The sequence below is a fragment of the Xiphias gladius genome, chromosome 10 (assembly GCF_016859285.1).
Source record: "Xiphias gladius isolate SHS-SW01 ecotype Sanya breed wild chromosome 10, ASM1685928v1, whole genome shotgun sequence".
In the NCBI taxonomy this organism is placed as follows: Eukaryota; Metazoa; Chordata; class Actinopteri; order Istiophoriformes; family Xiphiidae; genus Xiphias; species Xiphias gladius.
Genome location: NC_053409.1, coordinates 24,963,655 through 24,977,864, shown reverse-complemented (window position 1 = coordinate 24,977,864; position 14,210 = coordinate 24,963,655). Strand labels below are relative to the sequence as shown.

The 14,210-nt window shown below is 44.7% G+C and overlaps 2 protein-coding genes across 6 annotated transcripts in view; one reads left to right on the top strand and one right to left on the bottom strand.

Annotated features, from left to right (window-relative positions):
- Positions 1-1,082, top strand: part of syne2b (spectrin repeat containing, nuclear envelope 2b) — a 156,898-nt gene extending 155,816 nt beyond the window's left edge. Inside the window, exon 130 of the mRNA XM_040137436.1 lies at positions 622-1,082. Coding sequence (XP_039993370.1) covers positions 622-832 — 211 coding nt within the window. The 3' untranslated portion in view covers positions 833-1,082. The remainder of the gene's footprint in view (positions 1-621) is intronic.
- A 107-nt stretch (positions 1,083-1,189) lies between these two features.
- esr2b (estrogen receptor 2b) overlaps positions 1,190-14,210 on the bottom strand; it is a 39,232-nt gene continuing 26,211 nt past the window's right edge. For 3 of the 5 annotated variants that reach the window (XM_040138012.1, XM_040138013.1, XM_040138014.1), the window contains 4 exons: positions 12,212-12,345; positions 7,844-8,027; positions 6,880-7,215; positions 1,190-5,915 (listed from right to left, as the gene is read on the bottom strand). In XM_040138012.1, the coding sequence (XP_039993946.1) occupies positions 5,801-5,915; positions 6,880-7,215; positions 7,844-8,027; positions 12,212-12,345 (769 nt within the window). In that variant the 3' untranslated portion in view covers positions 1,190-5,800. Of the gene's footprint in view, positions 5,916-6,879; positions 7,245-7,843; positions 8,028-12,211; positions 12,346-14,210 lie in introns of those variants that run through there. The other 2 variants (XM_040138015.1, XM_040138016.1) reach the window with 2 other exon arrangements.

Genomic DNA, 14,210 nt, shown 5'->3' with positions numbered 1-14,210 from the left:
TCTCTCTTTGGTAGGATGTAGTTCCTAAAAAAAAAAAAAAAAAAAAAAAAAGGTGTTCTTCTGAAAGAACAGTTTGACGTTTCGGGAAATTCACTTGTTTGGCGAGAGCTAGTTGAAGCTACGCGTATGGAGCAAGAGCTGGGAGGCAGTTGGTGTCTTAGCTTAGCAGAAAGCTGGAGTTAGTTTAATGCATAAACACACGGAAATTCTAAAAGAAAAATGGATTTACAGGGCGATTGTAAGCGTTAACTCTGGGAGCGGGGACTTCCAGGGGTCTTGCCGTCAAGACAGGTGTACTGCACGCGCCTGAAGAAACAGTCACGCTGAATAACTCCCTCTGTACCCACAGACTGTCAGCGTACAGATTAAACTAACCAGATACCAGTTAGTCGAAGCTGTGCTGTTCGGATTTAGACAGAGCCAGGCTAGCTGTTTGCTAAGCTACGCTAATCACCTCCTGGCTGTAGCTCTGTCCTTAACGCATAGACACGAGTGTGGCATCAAGATTCTCCTCCAACGCTGACAAGCCTGTGTCCCGAAAGGTCAAACCATTCATTTAAGTCAACCTCCAGCCGCGTCTTCCCGTTTAAACTGAAACAAGCCGCCTCTGTCCACATGCAGGGAGGAGAGGAGGGATTCCTCCCTACGCCGACCCTTCTTCTACCGGGTTCTACGAGCCGCCTTCCCCCTTCACCTGCTCTTCTTGGTGCTGCTGGTTCTGGCCTGCCTGGTGCCTCTGTCTGAGGAGGACTACAGCTGCACCATGTCCAACAACTTTGCACGCTCCTTCTACCCCATGCTGCGTTACACCAACGGCCCTCCGCCCACATGAGCGCCGCCGTGGCGCTCGGTGGGAAAGTTCGTCTCTGGCTTCTCCAGGCGAGGGGAGGACTGGAAAGGAAACGGCCACATATCAGGTTGAAATCCAAGATGGAGGGTGTTCAGACACAAGGTCAAATATACCCTCTGACTTCCACAGAAAAGAAGCACCGCCCTCCGTGTCTGAAGGCCTCATTATGTGTTTTTTGACTCTAAATTTTATTGGTGTATTTAAAAATGTATTTATTATTTGCGGAGCGCCAGTTATTTAAAAAAAAAGGAAAAAAAAGAAGCCATATTACTGGCCTGTTTTAAAGTTGTGATTTTTTTTTTTTTTTTTTTTAATATATATATGTATAGATTTGCCAGTTAACGTCCCCATCGAACATCTTCAATATACGGTGCAAAGGAACAAAAAAAAAAAACTCTGAAGATTTATTTTGATATCTATATTTTGTACGTTCACAACAGCCTGTGGTATCGAATTTGAAGGACAGTTATTACCAAAGCATCCAGAAGCCGAGAAGTACGGCAGCCATTTTCTACCACTGCAGCTATTTGAACTGTTTTTCATAGAAGGAAGCCACTTGTTGATAGCACATTTTGTACAGAAATGAAAGGTGTGTTGTTGTTTAAGGTATTTAAGATACGTTAGCTATGACTTTTTTTTTTTTTTTTTCCAAACGATGGCAGTGACTCCTCTGCAGACATGCCTTTCTTTAGCCAACAGAAATATAACAGTTCAGATAACAATGGACTTTTTAATGGCGTCATTAATTAAAGTTTGTATATAAGGCAAACTACTGAGATAGAAACAGGTAAATCAATGATTGCTTTTGTGTATGAATGCGTGTTTGAGTGTGGCACCGAGGGCTTATCAGATGAACTGCACACGGGGCAACAGTTTGAGTGCCACAACCACACAACATAAAAGAATTTCACAATCCTATTGCTGTGGTGGCCATAAAGATGAAGCTCGGCGCTCCCTTTCTAAATGACCCGACACATTTTCCTATGACCCTCTAAACTTTACAGCAGGTGGTTGGGAAGTTGTTTTGCAAAGAGGCGCAGATCCTCAGATTAGAGCTGCATTAAGCGATTTTTGTTTTTGACCACTTGGGGGCAGAAAGCCTCTAAACACAACTGTGATCTGGCAATAGCTAATCAAGTGCTTTTAGCTAACCTAGTGGCATAAAAGCCTCTTTAGCAGACACAGAGCAACATTATCATCCTGCTGGAGTCATGGTCTCTAATTCCTGAAAAAAAAAACATCTGGCTCTTAAGACCGATGTTCCGCTCTCTTCACTAGTAGCTAAGTCTGGTCATCTGCCTTTTGGTGCTGGGACAGGGAGCTACGCTTGGACTGGCTATTCACCCATCCGAGCTACGTTCAGCCGCAAAACAAAGACTGGTGTCTAAAAGCTCTGTGTGGCTACAGCGTTGGGAGTTGATTTGAAAAGATACCGCTTAATGAGGCTTTAAAGGGATTTTTTTTTTTTTTTTTTGGGTTGACATTGATGCAGCAGTTTTACCTCTGGCTTGGAGACCAGTGTCAAGAAGTTACCAGCAGTACTCACACACGCCAACGCTGCCATTCAGCTGTTTAACAGAGAACGCACAGCTACAACGTCATCGGAGACTCTAAACTATACCTCTTTAAGAACAATTTGAGGTTGTTCAGAACTTACCCAGTGTTCTCCGCGTTGGCCCCCCCGACGTAAGGCCCTGCAGGCATTAAACAGGTTAAAACAAAGAATTATCTCAAGGATACGTTTTGTTGTCGGTGATGTACATGTGGGATTTACCTGAACGCTGCTTCGAAACACTCTTCTTCAATGCAGTTGAAGGACTGGTGTGAAAATCTGTAACACGCCAGACTTGGAGTAGAACATGAATGTAAGTGACTCTTAGGGCACTGAATGTAGCTGTGTACATGCACAATCAAAGATCATTACATGTTGCTAATTTACTGTGTTAATATGAATATTACAGAGAGGATTTTGTGTCACTTGCTTTGAAACTCAAGAGTTTGATCCTACTTTGGACACAACCTCCGCCTCACGCTCCGCTCAGAGGGCCAACAGAAGAGAAACAAAAAACAACAGAAAAACGTGTGTAAAGTTTGATTTATTTTGTGAACACTTATTTATCGGATGTGTAGATTGTCGTCGTTGATTGACAATAAACTGTGTTTGCCATGACTTGCTGCTGTACGTCGACTGTATCGCCGGGTCAGAGAAAGATCCTGGCTGAGCTGAAAGGTTTGAAAGGGCAAAGAATTCAACCAGGCCTGGGGTGTGAATGTGTGTGTTGCGCACAAAACCGGCAAGAGACATATTTTCGTCATCTGATTTGTTGTTTGTGTGTGTGTGTGTGTGTGTGTGTGTGTTCATGCACGTACAAGCCACAGACATCAGGACATAAAGGATAGTGAACATGTATCTGTCTATTACCAGTGGACAATCTGGCACGAAGGCTGAATTGACACCGGCAGAAAAGTGGCACAGCTCACGACTATGTCCAAAAAGCATCTTAATAGTGCGTTCGGGGCAGTTCATCCAAATTTCTCCGGCATTTATTCCTCTGTTTGTTTGAACTTGGATCATACCAAGTGACTTAACTGCTGCTCTTCCAACAGAACCGTGGTTGTGGTTGATGAGAACATCGTCCAAAGAAACCACAACTAACAAGCCCGAGGGATGAGGTTTTACATGTGTAAGAAGACAAATTGTTTAAGGACCTAAAGCCAACAGTTCCTCAAACCTAGAGAAGGCCAAGAATAACAAAACAGGCAAGTTCTGGAAGGACGCTCACATTCAGCTTATTCAGTGGGGAAGAACCACTGATGGCTCCATCGTGCTAAGTAACGTGGTCGGATAAGAGGCTTCCAAGACTCTGTCCATTTACGGGCCTGGATATATTTTTTTATAGGCAAAACTGAACCTAAACAAACCAAATATGAATATGCAGGCACATTTTTTTCCCTCTGTTTAGTCATTTTACTGAGGCACTTTGTCGAGGTCAACTACTGTAAGAACCACAGCAGGATTAGCTTTAATTCCTAAATCACCACTTAACAAAAAGGGAATGCTCATCAGTGTTAGGGATACAGTATATACTGTACAACACTAAGTGTGTTTTGAATTCAATATATTTGGAGAAAATAATAGTTTGCAGTGGTCACTATCTGCGCTAAGGTATACCATGATGAACTGGCCGCCTACAGCTGGTGTGATGTGAGTTTAAACTGGCCGCTGTGGGGGAAAAAAGCTCAACAGGCGAGTCCAAAACAAGCATTAAAAATATCTACACACGTGAGCAATGGCTGATTTTACTGCGTTTACATTGTTTTGAAAGGGCACTGCATTCGCTGGGTGAGTAGATTGATAATAGCACACTGATGAAGTTCAGGTTAAAACAAAAACAAACATTGATTTATCTTCACGTGCCTAACTTGTTGCAAAATTTTAAATCGCTGCTAAATATCAATACAGAAATGTTTTAACAGTTTGAAACGTGCTAATATTTAGTATAAATTTAGCAGCTTAGCTTTTTTTTTTTTAGCATGTCAACTTGTGTATGGTTAGCGACGGTAATATGCTAATATTTGGCATGTAGTAGTTGGCATGGTAATGTGCCAGCATTTGGCACGATCGGGACTAAAGTTCAGGCTAAAAGAAATTCAGTCACTAGCTTTAGACAGGTCAACTCAAAGTCCACTTACTAGCTTTAACTTTTGAATGACCTTCCATAACATTACCGTGTATTGTATACATATAATATGTTAGCATTAGCACAATATTACTTTTAAAAGGTTCAGCTTAGGCCGACAGAACTTAAATTACCGGTTTTTACACGTGTCCTCAACTTTACGTGTATAACATGAAGCATCCATACAGTAAAGAAGCATTAGGTTTTCCTCCGTTTTGCAGGTGCCAACTTATTCAATTCCGCTTGGACATAAGCAACGTCGCTCACTACAGGTCCTTAACATACGGCTTATACACAGAGGGGTCGGCAGGTCAACGCGTGAGCAATTAGCAATGTAACGTTTAACACGTTAGAATTACAACCTGCACCGTTAGCCGGGTAATTAATTAACACTTAACCCGTAAACTTTATCTTTTCAAGTAGGCCGTCAGTTTCAGCGATCGTGTCATCAACTAAAGTGTATTGTGCTGAATTGGACCGTGTTCTCTCAGTTTTGCTGGTGCGCTGGACTGAATTCTCACAGTCCAAATAAAATAAAAATAACAGAGCTGTGCCACGTCCTGCCGTGTAAACTCAGCCTGAGTTTTGACCAGGTGAACAGAGGAGAAAGCCATTTCAACAGTCGTTTCGTTAGAAGGCCACAAACCGCTGCCTCTCGACGCCGCGGACACTTGTGGTTTGTAGAAAGAGAGTAGAAAAACCTTGGATGAACAGGCACGGATCAAAACACCAGACTAGACCGTAGTAGTGACGGAGAGGCAGGAAAAAAAGGAAACAAAACGACACCACGTCGTGATAGGAAACACGGCCCGTCTCTAGCCCCATGACTGACGACCCTTATGGAGACGGACATTCACTGTGTTGACCACATGCACGTCACTGCGGATGGTTTGTCCACGGCTCGCTCTGGACGTGACACCGAGGTGAAAAAGAGAGATACAAATACCGCATATCAAAAAAGAGCACGACTGACTGACTGGCAGAGGTTCAGCGATGTTCCCAGGAACACCTGCCGTAGTGCACATTCACGAGAAATACTTACGCACACAAAATATACAGTCGATCAAAAACGCTTCTTTCCCCAAAGACTAAAAACATCTCAACAGGAGAAAAAGAGCTTTACCTCACAACAGCACTTCATGTTTTGTTTGGGGTTTTTTGGGGGTTTTTTTAAGCCTTTTTTTGTTTTGTTTTGTTTTTTTGTTTTTTTGGGTCTTTGGGGGACGCAAAGCCGCCAAGGCTCAGTCTCAGTTTGCCTCTCTCAGTCCCGTCACCCCTCCAGGTTGGTTAACAAGATAACCGGCTCAGGCATGACGCAGTGTGTTGGATCCCCCGAGGGACCCCGGTCCAGCGCTTCCGGTGACCACTGCTCCGGGTGGATGTAACTGTGGGCAGAGTTATGACGGTTACTTACTGGAGGTGAAATAAACGAGCACATTTACTCAGGTATTGTTCTCAAGCACCGGTTGGACACGCGGAGACAATTTTTGTACTTTTTCTCCAACAACTGTAAACGTGGGATGAAAATATCGCTTTTTCTTTTTCTTCTTTCATGTTCTTTTGATTTCTTTTGTCTTTCCTACATAATTTTTTACTTTACTTATTCCTTCCCTCCTTCCCTATGCCCTCATTTCTTTTCTTGCTACTTTTTCTTCCTCCTTTTCTAATATCTTCACTTCTCCCTCCCAACACCCTCCTTTTAGAATATTACTTTTCTTCCAACTTTATTCTTTCCTCCTTACCTTAACTTTTTTCCTCCTGTCCTTCCTTCTTTCCTCATTTCTTTACTTCTTTACCCCCAATCTTTCTTTTTAAGTTTTGCTTTTCTTTTCACGCCTTCTTTTTCCTACCACCTTTACTTTATTTCTTCTTTCCTACCTACCTTCCGTTGCCTTTTTTTCTTATCTTGTCCTTTTTCTCCCTTTTACTTTCTCTCCTTTCTACTTTTCAAATCTTCCTTCTGAACTTCCCTCCACTCTTTCCATCTGTCCTTGTTTTTTTTCCTTCTTTCTTCGCCGTTCTTCCTCCAAACCGATCTTCTGCCCTTCCTGCTTTTCCTTCCTCGTGTTTTTACTTCTCTTCACTTTTGCTTTGATTCTCTTCTCCACTTCTTTCCTTTCTTCTATCTCATCCTCTCCTTCTTGATCTGATCTGAAAGCATCTGAACTGGATGCCTCAGAACCCGACTCTAGTCCCCTTCACTATGATGCTGCTGCTGCTAACTGAGCACATTCTACTCAAGTAAACCTTTCAACACCGAACTTTTCCTCGTAATGGAATTCTCTTGCTGGTTTTAATACTTTGAGTCCCCTAGAGGATCAGAGTTTCTCTTTCACCGCACCGACTTACTCGTCGCCGTCCATGTGAGCCACCACCACACCATGCACCGGGGTGGGAGTTTCGGCCGGTCCGCGTGGAGGCACAGTGGTGGGGGAGGTGGTCTGGTCCGGGTCAGGCTGCAGGTGGGACGGAGGTGGCGGGTATTGGTGCTGGTCGGAGTAAATGTCAGAGTTCGGCGAGGACGACATTTGGCTGCTGCTGCTGCTGCTGCTGCCGCCGCCGTTGCTGCCGCTGCTGCGGCTGCTGGCGGCGGCTGTGTTGGCGTCCAACATCTCCAGGAGGAGGTCGTACACCAGCACCACATTCTTCCTCTTCATGGTGGAAAGGTGGTCCATGCCTTTGTTACTGCAGAGAGAAGAGAGATGACCGTGACCCTGAGGGAGCAGAGAGGGTGAAATACACAAGTCACAGATACTGATTGAGAAGCAAAGACGTCTTTGCTCTTTCAAACTTTTGTTTTGTAAAACCAAGGAGGACGCGGAGGGGTTACATGGTACATGATCACATGCTTCATGATGAACTGAGATTTGTTTTTGTTTTTTTAACCTTATTATTTTAACTTAGGCTCATAAAAGCCTCTAAACCCCACTGGGGCAAAAAAACAAACTGGCAAAAATGCATTATTTTGAAATTTACATAAAATGTATTCATTATTTTAGCCGCTCTTCACTTTTCACTGCATAGATGCATTTGGATATGTTTGATAAAGTTTTATCATCCTCATCACTGCAGGGATGCTTTTATTGGTTCCTTTAAAAGTCAAAACCATCCAACCACTAGAAAATCAAATCTCTTTACGTGTTTATTCACGTGTGATTGCATGTACCTGTACCCGTTGAGCCCCTGAGAATTAACGTGTGCGTGCGTTTCTGCGAGGTTAAACATAAAGAACACACAGGCAAGCGTTTCAATGTCTCTTCCTCTCTGGATTCTGCTGCTGTTTCGCAGTTTCCTGTTGCCTCTGTCTCTGTACCTGACGTGGCGGATGTGGGAGAGCAGCATGGTGAGGTGTCCGAGGCGCAGGGTCTGCTGCTGGGTCGACAGGCCCAGTTTGGAAATGGCCCAGACCAAAGCGTCGATCACCGAGTCCAGCAGACGCAGCAGCTTGCTCCTGCTCTCCAGCTCCTCGGCCGTCTGAGGGGGAGTCGTGCACAGATCTGAAACGAACAGCACAGTCGACATTGACCTTGCATTAAAAACCGTACATCAGATAATAATCACAGACAGCCTGCAACAGCTATTTTACATTTTATTCCAGAGTTTAATTGTACCGGGGCGAAATTCAGAAGAAGCTTCCACACTTCGTGTTGGTCTCTAGAGGCCGCGACATTCGCACCCCACAACACGAAAGCGTCGGACTGAATAAACAACGCACTTACGATTTGGCTACGGAACCACAAACACAATAGGCTTGGTCATTAAAATCTTTAGGGTTCAACTTCTGGGGAGCATGAATATGCTCAGTGGCGTTAGGGTTTCATTTATCTCGTGTTCATGTGGACACTCTGCCCTGTGGCTGTGGTGCTTGTGTGTGTGTGTGTGTGGGGGGGGTCACCAAAAATACTGGGATTCATCCTCTGGAGACCATAAACATTTCTGGCAGATTTAACTGAAACCTGGCCATTTCCTTTTTGAGACACCTGTCGCGGACCAAAGAGAGTGGCTGTGCAATAATCTGGGGAAATAAACTCCCTGGATTAAATCTGAGGTTTCCAGTCTGGGTGTTGTTTTAGATCTAGATCTAAGATTCGAGTCCCATGAAAACACCATGTGTCCAGTAAAAACTATGACGATTTATGAGTCAACAAAAAGGTGCTGAAAAACTGATTCATGTGTTTTTCAAAAGCCGATTCCATGACCAGCATCACGAAAAAAAACAAAAACAGAGAGACTTCAGCTCATTCACGGATGTTAAACAGAAACAAGAGGAGAGAGCACATTAGTCCGGTTTTACTGCTCCGCACTGGCTTCCTTTAACACCCAGCACTGATCTGAAGGTCCTCCTCCTTATGTCTAAAGCCCTAATGGCTACATTGCTAACTCCCTTGTTGACCATCTGCCTTCAAGAACACTGCCACCATCCGCTGCTGGTTCGTACCGGATACCGGTTCGTACCGGATACCGGGTTTTACCGGATACTGGTGCCAAGAAACGGCCCGGAGAAAACCAAGGATCAAGCCCCAGAGCTCAGGAACACACTGGGGAGCCAGCTGGAAAGCTAAAAACGTATCTCTTGACTTTAGCCTTTAACCAGCCACGACTTTCCTGATACAGGCTTTGCTTCACACTTGGGCCCTTCTTTAAAATGCTGCATTCTGCTGGGTGTTAAGCACTCTACGTATTCTACTTTCATCTTTATTTTCAGTATTATTATTATTATTATAGTCATCATCAAGTGGGTTTTATTTTCCATCTTATGTTACATTAATTATGCCATTCTCTCCCTGTGTTATGTCCATTCTGTGTCTATTTTCATGTGTAATTTCTTCATTGTAAAGCACTTTGAGCCGCGTTTCTATACGAATAAAGTTTACTATCATTACAATTAGATTGTTAATCCAGGTTTCTCATAATCCAAGTAGAGGCCAATTTAAACCAAGCCGTTGTTTACACAGGTCAGGTCAAACCGTTTTCGTGTTCAGATCTGAGTTGCTTCCATTAAACGGAAACCACGTCCATCCAGCTCATCGGGGACCCCCAGACACGCATGACGGACACCGCAGGTAAAACACTAGAGGGCGGTAGAGGGGAGAAGCTGTCCGCCCACCACCGGGGCAGAGGACAGACAGAGCAGATAAGAGCCAAAACGTTCCATCCGTCCAAAGTCATAAATCTTAAAATCCCTCCCTGCTCCTTTGACGCGTCAGACTCGATTTCAATTCTTGCACAATGTGTCCTTTTTTTTTTTTTTTTCCCCTCCTCCTCCTCACCCCAGCTGCAGTGGAACAGAGTCAACAGAGACAACGGAGTCTGCCAGAGGACCGTGTGTGTGTGTGTGTGTGTGTGTGTGTGTGTGTGTGTGTGTGTGTGTGTGTGTGTGTGTGTGTGTGAGTGTCTGTGGGTGTCTGTGTGTGTGTGTGTGTGTGTGTGTGTTAGGGAGGAACTTTGCTAATCTATGCGAGGACAAGCACAGAGGTCCCTCACCTCGAGGGAAACCTGCGCAGGGTCTGCCGGCGGTTCTGCGTGAGTTGGGACGGGGAGGGGACACTGACCGCTGGGAGCGCATGAAAGGTTAAAAAAAAATAAAAATCCAAAAGCCGCGCGAGGGTGTACCCCTGGTGTGCAGCACTGGAAAAGGTTGTTGAGTTGCAAATGAGCTTCTATTGTCCTGGACGACGGGCAATTTCTATAAACTCTTAATCAGTAAAACTGGGGAAAACTTGAGCTCAGAGAGAGAGAGAGAGAGAGAGTTCACCTCTGTCATGGTCACAAACCTCTAGAGTCTTTCATTTGCATCTAGATACAGATCTGGAGGAAAATACACAGGGCGATAACAACCTTTAACACACAGACAGACTATTGGTGAGTGACTAAACCCCGGGCGTGTTGGGGCTTCGTACCAAAATGAGTTCTTCCTTGTTTCAGTGAGTCGGACTCGCGACCTTCTGAATCTACCGAGCCGCTGTGAGACCACCTATGTCCAAAACGTCATCAGATTCTGCAGGACTGCGTGAGGGTGATAAATCCTCGTCTCATGTTAATTTTGGTTGCAATTGCACAAAACATTAAAATACAAAACAAACCACCCACTAATCTCCGTCCAATGAGGCCACACGTACTGTACATGTTCTAGTATCAGCAGCCAGTTATCAAAACCCCTGTGGACGGGGTTGGGTTCCACCGGCCAGCTCCATCTTGGATCAGGCTCCTGTTTGGGCGCAGCTCAAATGCTGACAAATCTAATCAAACCTTCTCTCTCTCCTGTCTCCTAACTCCTTTTTTTTTTTTGTGTGTGTGTTTTGTTTTTTTTCAGGGCAGAGAAATGCAGCAAACATTTGATATCGGCGGCGAGCTTCTCCCTTTTAGCCAACGCTGTCTGTCGCTTCTCCAGATTAAAGCGACAACCGTCGCCGACGGCAGGTTTTAAATCAGCCGCAGCCTCTCGATCTTAATTCTGTCGCTTCTGACACTGTTGGCTGTTGTCTGGTTAATGAAAGGGAGCTTTTGCTTTCTGTGATCCGTCCTCCTGTTCAGCGTTTTTCCCAGATCACCTGAAGCTAAATTTAGGCACAAACCGAGTAGGTATCATGTTTTGAGTCATGTTTTGAGAAAATCCCCTCCTTTTGAAACTACGACTGTGGTTCTGTCATTTTGGAAGATACACACTTGAAGCCTCGTACTAACTCACCATGTTACCGTTTTAACCGGCCCTTTGCCCAGATAGAGACCGGACTTGTGGCGAATTTGGGAAGGGATGTGTTATTGGTTGGTATGAACATGAGGAATGATACAGCAAGCAAAGCCTGTTCTAATCTCCACATAGTGTTATTTTAAGAGCAACCCGGGCAACTTCCATTCCGCCTCCTCGGCGCTCAAAATACGATTAGAGATCTTTGAGGTTCAGTTATTTATTACTGTATTTAGTAACAAATGCCAAAAGCTGAACCTCAGTAGATATCAATAGGCGGTTTGAGAGAATTTAGATCCGGTACAAAGATCCAAACCCCGACCCAAAGTATGGGATATGAAAAAACAAAAAGTGTCGAACGTCTTTGGGGCCCGTCCAAACGAGCGACGACGGGGTGAAGTTATTTTTTCCCTCTGCGCCTCAGAGTTTAGGAGCCGAGAGCCAGAATGTTCGGTGCTTGGCCACATTGTGCCGAACGGTGAGCTTCTCCCTCAGTGCAATGGCTGAACTTTGCACCAGATTTCAATAGAAACTGGTCAAGTAGCATTTTTCAGATATTTTAAAACACGCACAGACAAACAAACAGGGCCAAGCACAGAAGTGGAGATCAATATATTGGACACTCTACATTGATTTATAGTTCTTGACTCTTCAGTCAGTTGTTTGGTTGTCGGGTCAAAGAGCATTATTTTGACAATCAAACTTTTTGGAAAACACGTTCAACGCTGGTATTTGTAATATTTAGTTTCTGCTCTGGTCAGACCTGTTGTCTCACGTAGGTCTGACATGGGACGGGTGTCACTGATCACTCTTTCATTAACCACAACAAGGCAGAGGGAGAACCTTATCTGGGTTACGTAAGACCCAAACCCGCGTAGCGCTGTACCGATCGGACGGGCTGGAGCGGGACTGTGTCGCTCGCAGCAAACCAATTCGTCGTCCTCGGGGGCAGTGAGGGGAAGAGTGCGGGTTGTCGGCGTCAGTTAAACTCACTGGAGTTGAGGAGGATCATGGCCTTCAGGCAGACGTACTCCTCCCTCCGAAGCTTCAGCTCGCGGAAGCGAGCGGTGGCTGCCAGCAGCATGTCGAAAATCTCCATGATGCCCTCCACACACTGTCCCTCCTCCCTGCACAGACGTGACAGAGGCAAAGCTGAGAAAAGCTGAAAAGACAAGCGGCAGCTTGGATCAGGTCACACTTAAACCGTGTCCGTGTCAGTTTGGACAGAATTCAGCAACGGGGGGCCTCTGGATCAGATTCCCCGGGCTCCTGCCGCACTCTTCTTGTCTGCCTCATGTATACAGGACAATATATTCAGGCAACATACGGACACATTTATGCAAAACTGAAGCTCCGACTGTACAACGGGCAGGACAAAATACTGACATCTCTGTCAGACATCGTTATTAACGCTCCCTCTCTTTATTCTTCTTTGTTAATATTCTGTAAGTTATTATTCCACTGACCCCCACCCCACCCCCCCCACTTTGAGTTTTTTAGTTGTAGGTTTGTCTCAGTTATTGTTTTTCCATTTTGTTGCTTTCGCCAGTTTTATTGTTTTGTAAGGTCTGGCTGCCGCCAACTGCTCTTGGATATATGTTGTACGTGTTTATGGGGAAATGGAAATTTAAAAAAAAAAAAAACTCAGCACAGAAATGTACGTTTTTAGTTCCCAAACTTCACTACTACTGTTACCCTGCTAATTGGCCTGAATTGTGTTGATTCGGAGGTCTGGATCCAGGTCAGGTTATCATGCTGGCACTGAGACCGAGGCTTTTCACACAACCACTTCCTGGTGGCAGGTGTGTAAAACGCCTGGTAACACTGCAGCCTACTCGTCCTGTCATCTTCTAAAAACTTTACAACTCCGACTTGCCAAATTCTGGTTCTTTGAGACACCAATAGCTTCCATCTGGCTTGACTCACACTCTGTTACTTTCCTCTAAAACACTAAAAAACAGTTTTGCAGTTTGAATCTTACACACTGGCTTTTTTTTTTTTTGGAGTGAGTAAAACACACACAAGGCTAAATAAGTGAAACAGTGACGGGGAACGAAGAGGCTGGCGATGTGTGGTGACGGAGAGAGAGTGGAAGGAGACCAAAAAGGCAGAAAGAGAGGGACTATCGGAAAATGATTCTGCTTTCTGGCTCCGCAAAACGCTCAAAAAAAAGGGGCCAGAAAGCGGGATTTGCATCCCGGATGTTTTCCTCAGAGGTCCAAGGAGAAAGGGCTTCCACCGGCTGACGGGGACCACTCCACAGAGGAAAAATAAGGCGGTGTTATGAAAACACATCAAGGTTAACTTAAGCTTATGGCGATAGTTTCCGTGGTAGTGGGGACAGAAAGGTCAAACACCAGCTCAACCCACCAGACCACCTGAGTCTCCGGCTTTCTCCCTCTCTGTCGTCCTCGTTTGATTTGACCTATCATCTCACTCTGCTTTTGTCTTTTTCACATGAGGATCAGGCTGCATGATTCTCCTTTTCTCTCCCCGTCAGCAAATCACATAAAAGGGCCCAAACCCACAATGAATGCATCCTCTTACCAGTGACATCTCTCATTCCTCTTATTCTGCCTTGGAGCTGCACTGTTGTCCAAAAAACTGTTAAAAACACATCCTGGCTGGGAGAGTACTGGGAGATGGACTGACACAGTGTTGGGTTTTGGTCTTTTCATGGGATTTTCTGACAACAACAAAAAAAGAAAAGAAAAGAAAAAAAAGAACACCACCAGCATTAAGGCCCAAAAATTGTGAAAATTCAATTTCACTGGAAATGCCAGTCAGTGGATTGGCAAAGTGAATTTGCACAGATCAAGTTTAACTTTGAAAACTTCAACAAAGACTTTTTTTTTTTCCAAAATTTAAATTCACACTGTTGACAAATAGCAAGCCATCATGACGGATCTGACGGCTGAGGCAACGGAGAGCCGGAGAGTCCAAAATGGAGAAAGCTGTCGGAACTTAATAGCTGTATTTCACCAGTCACTTC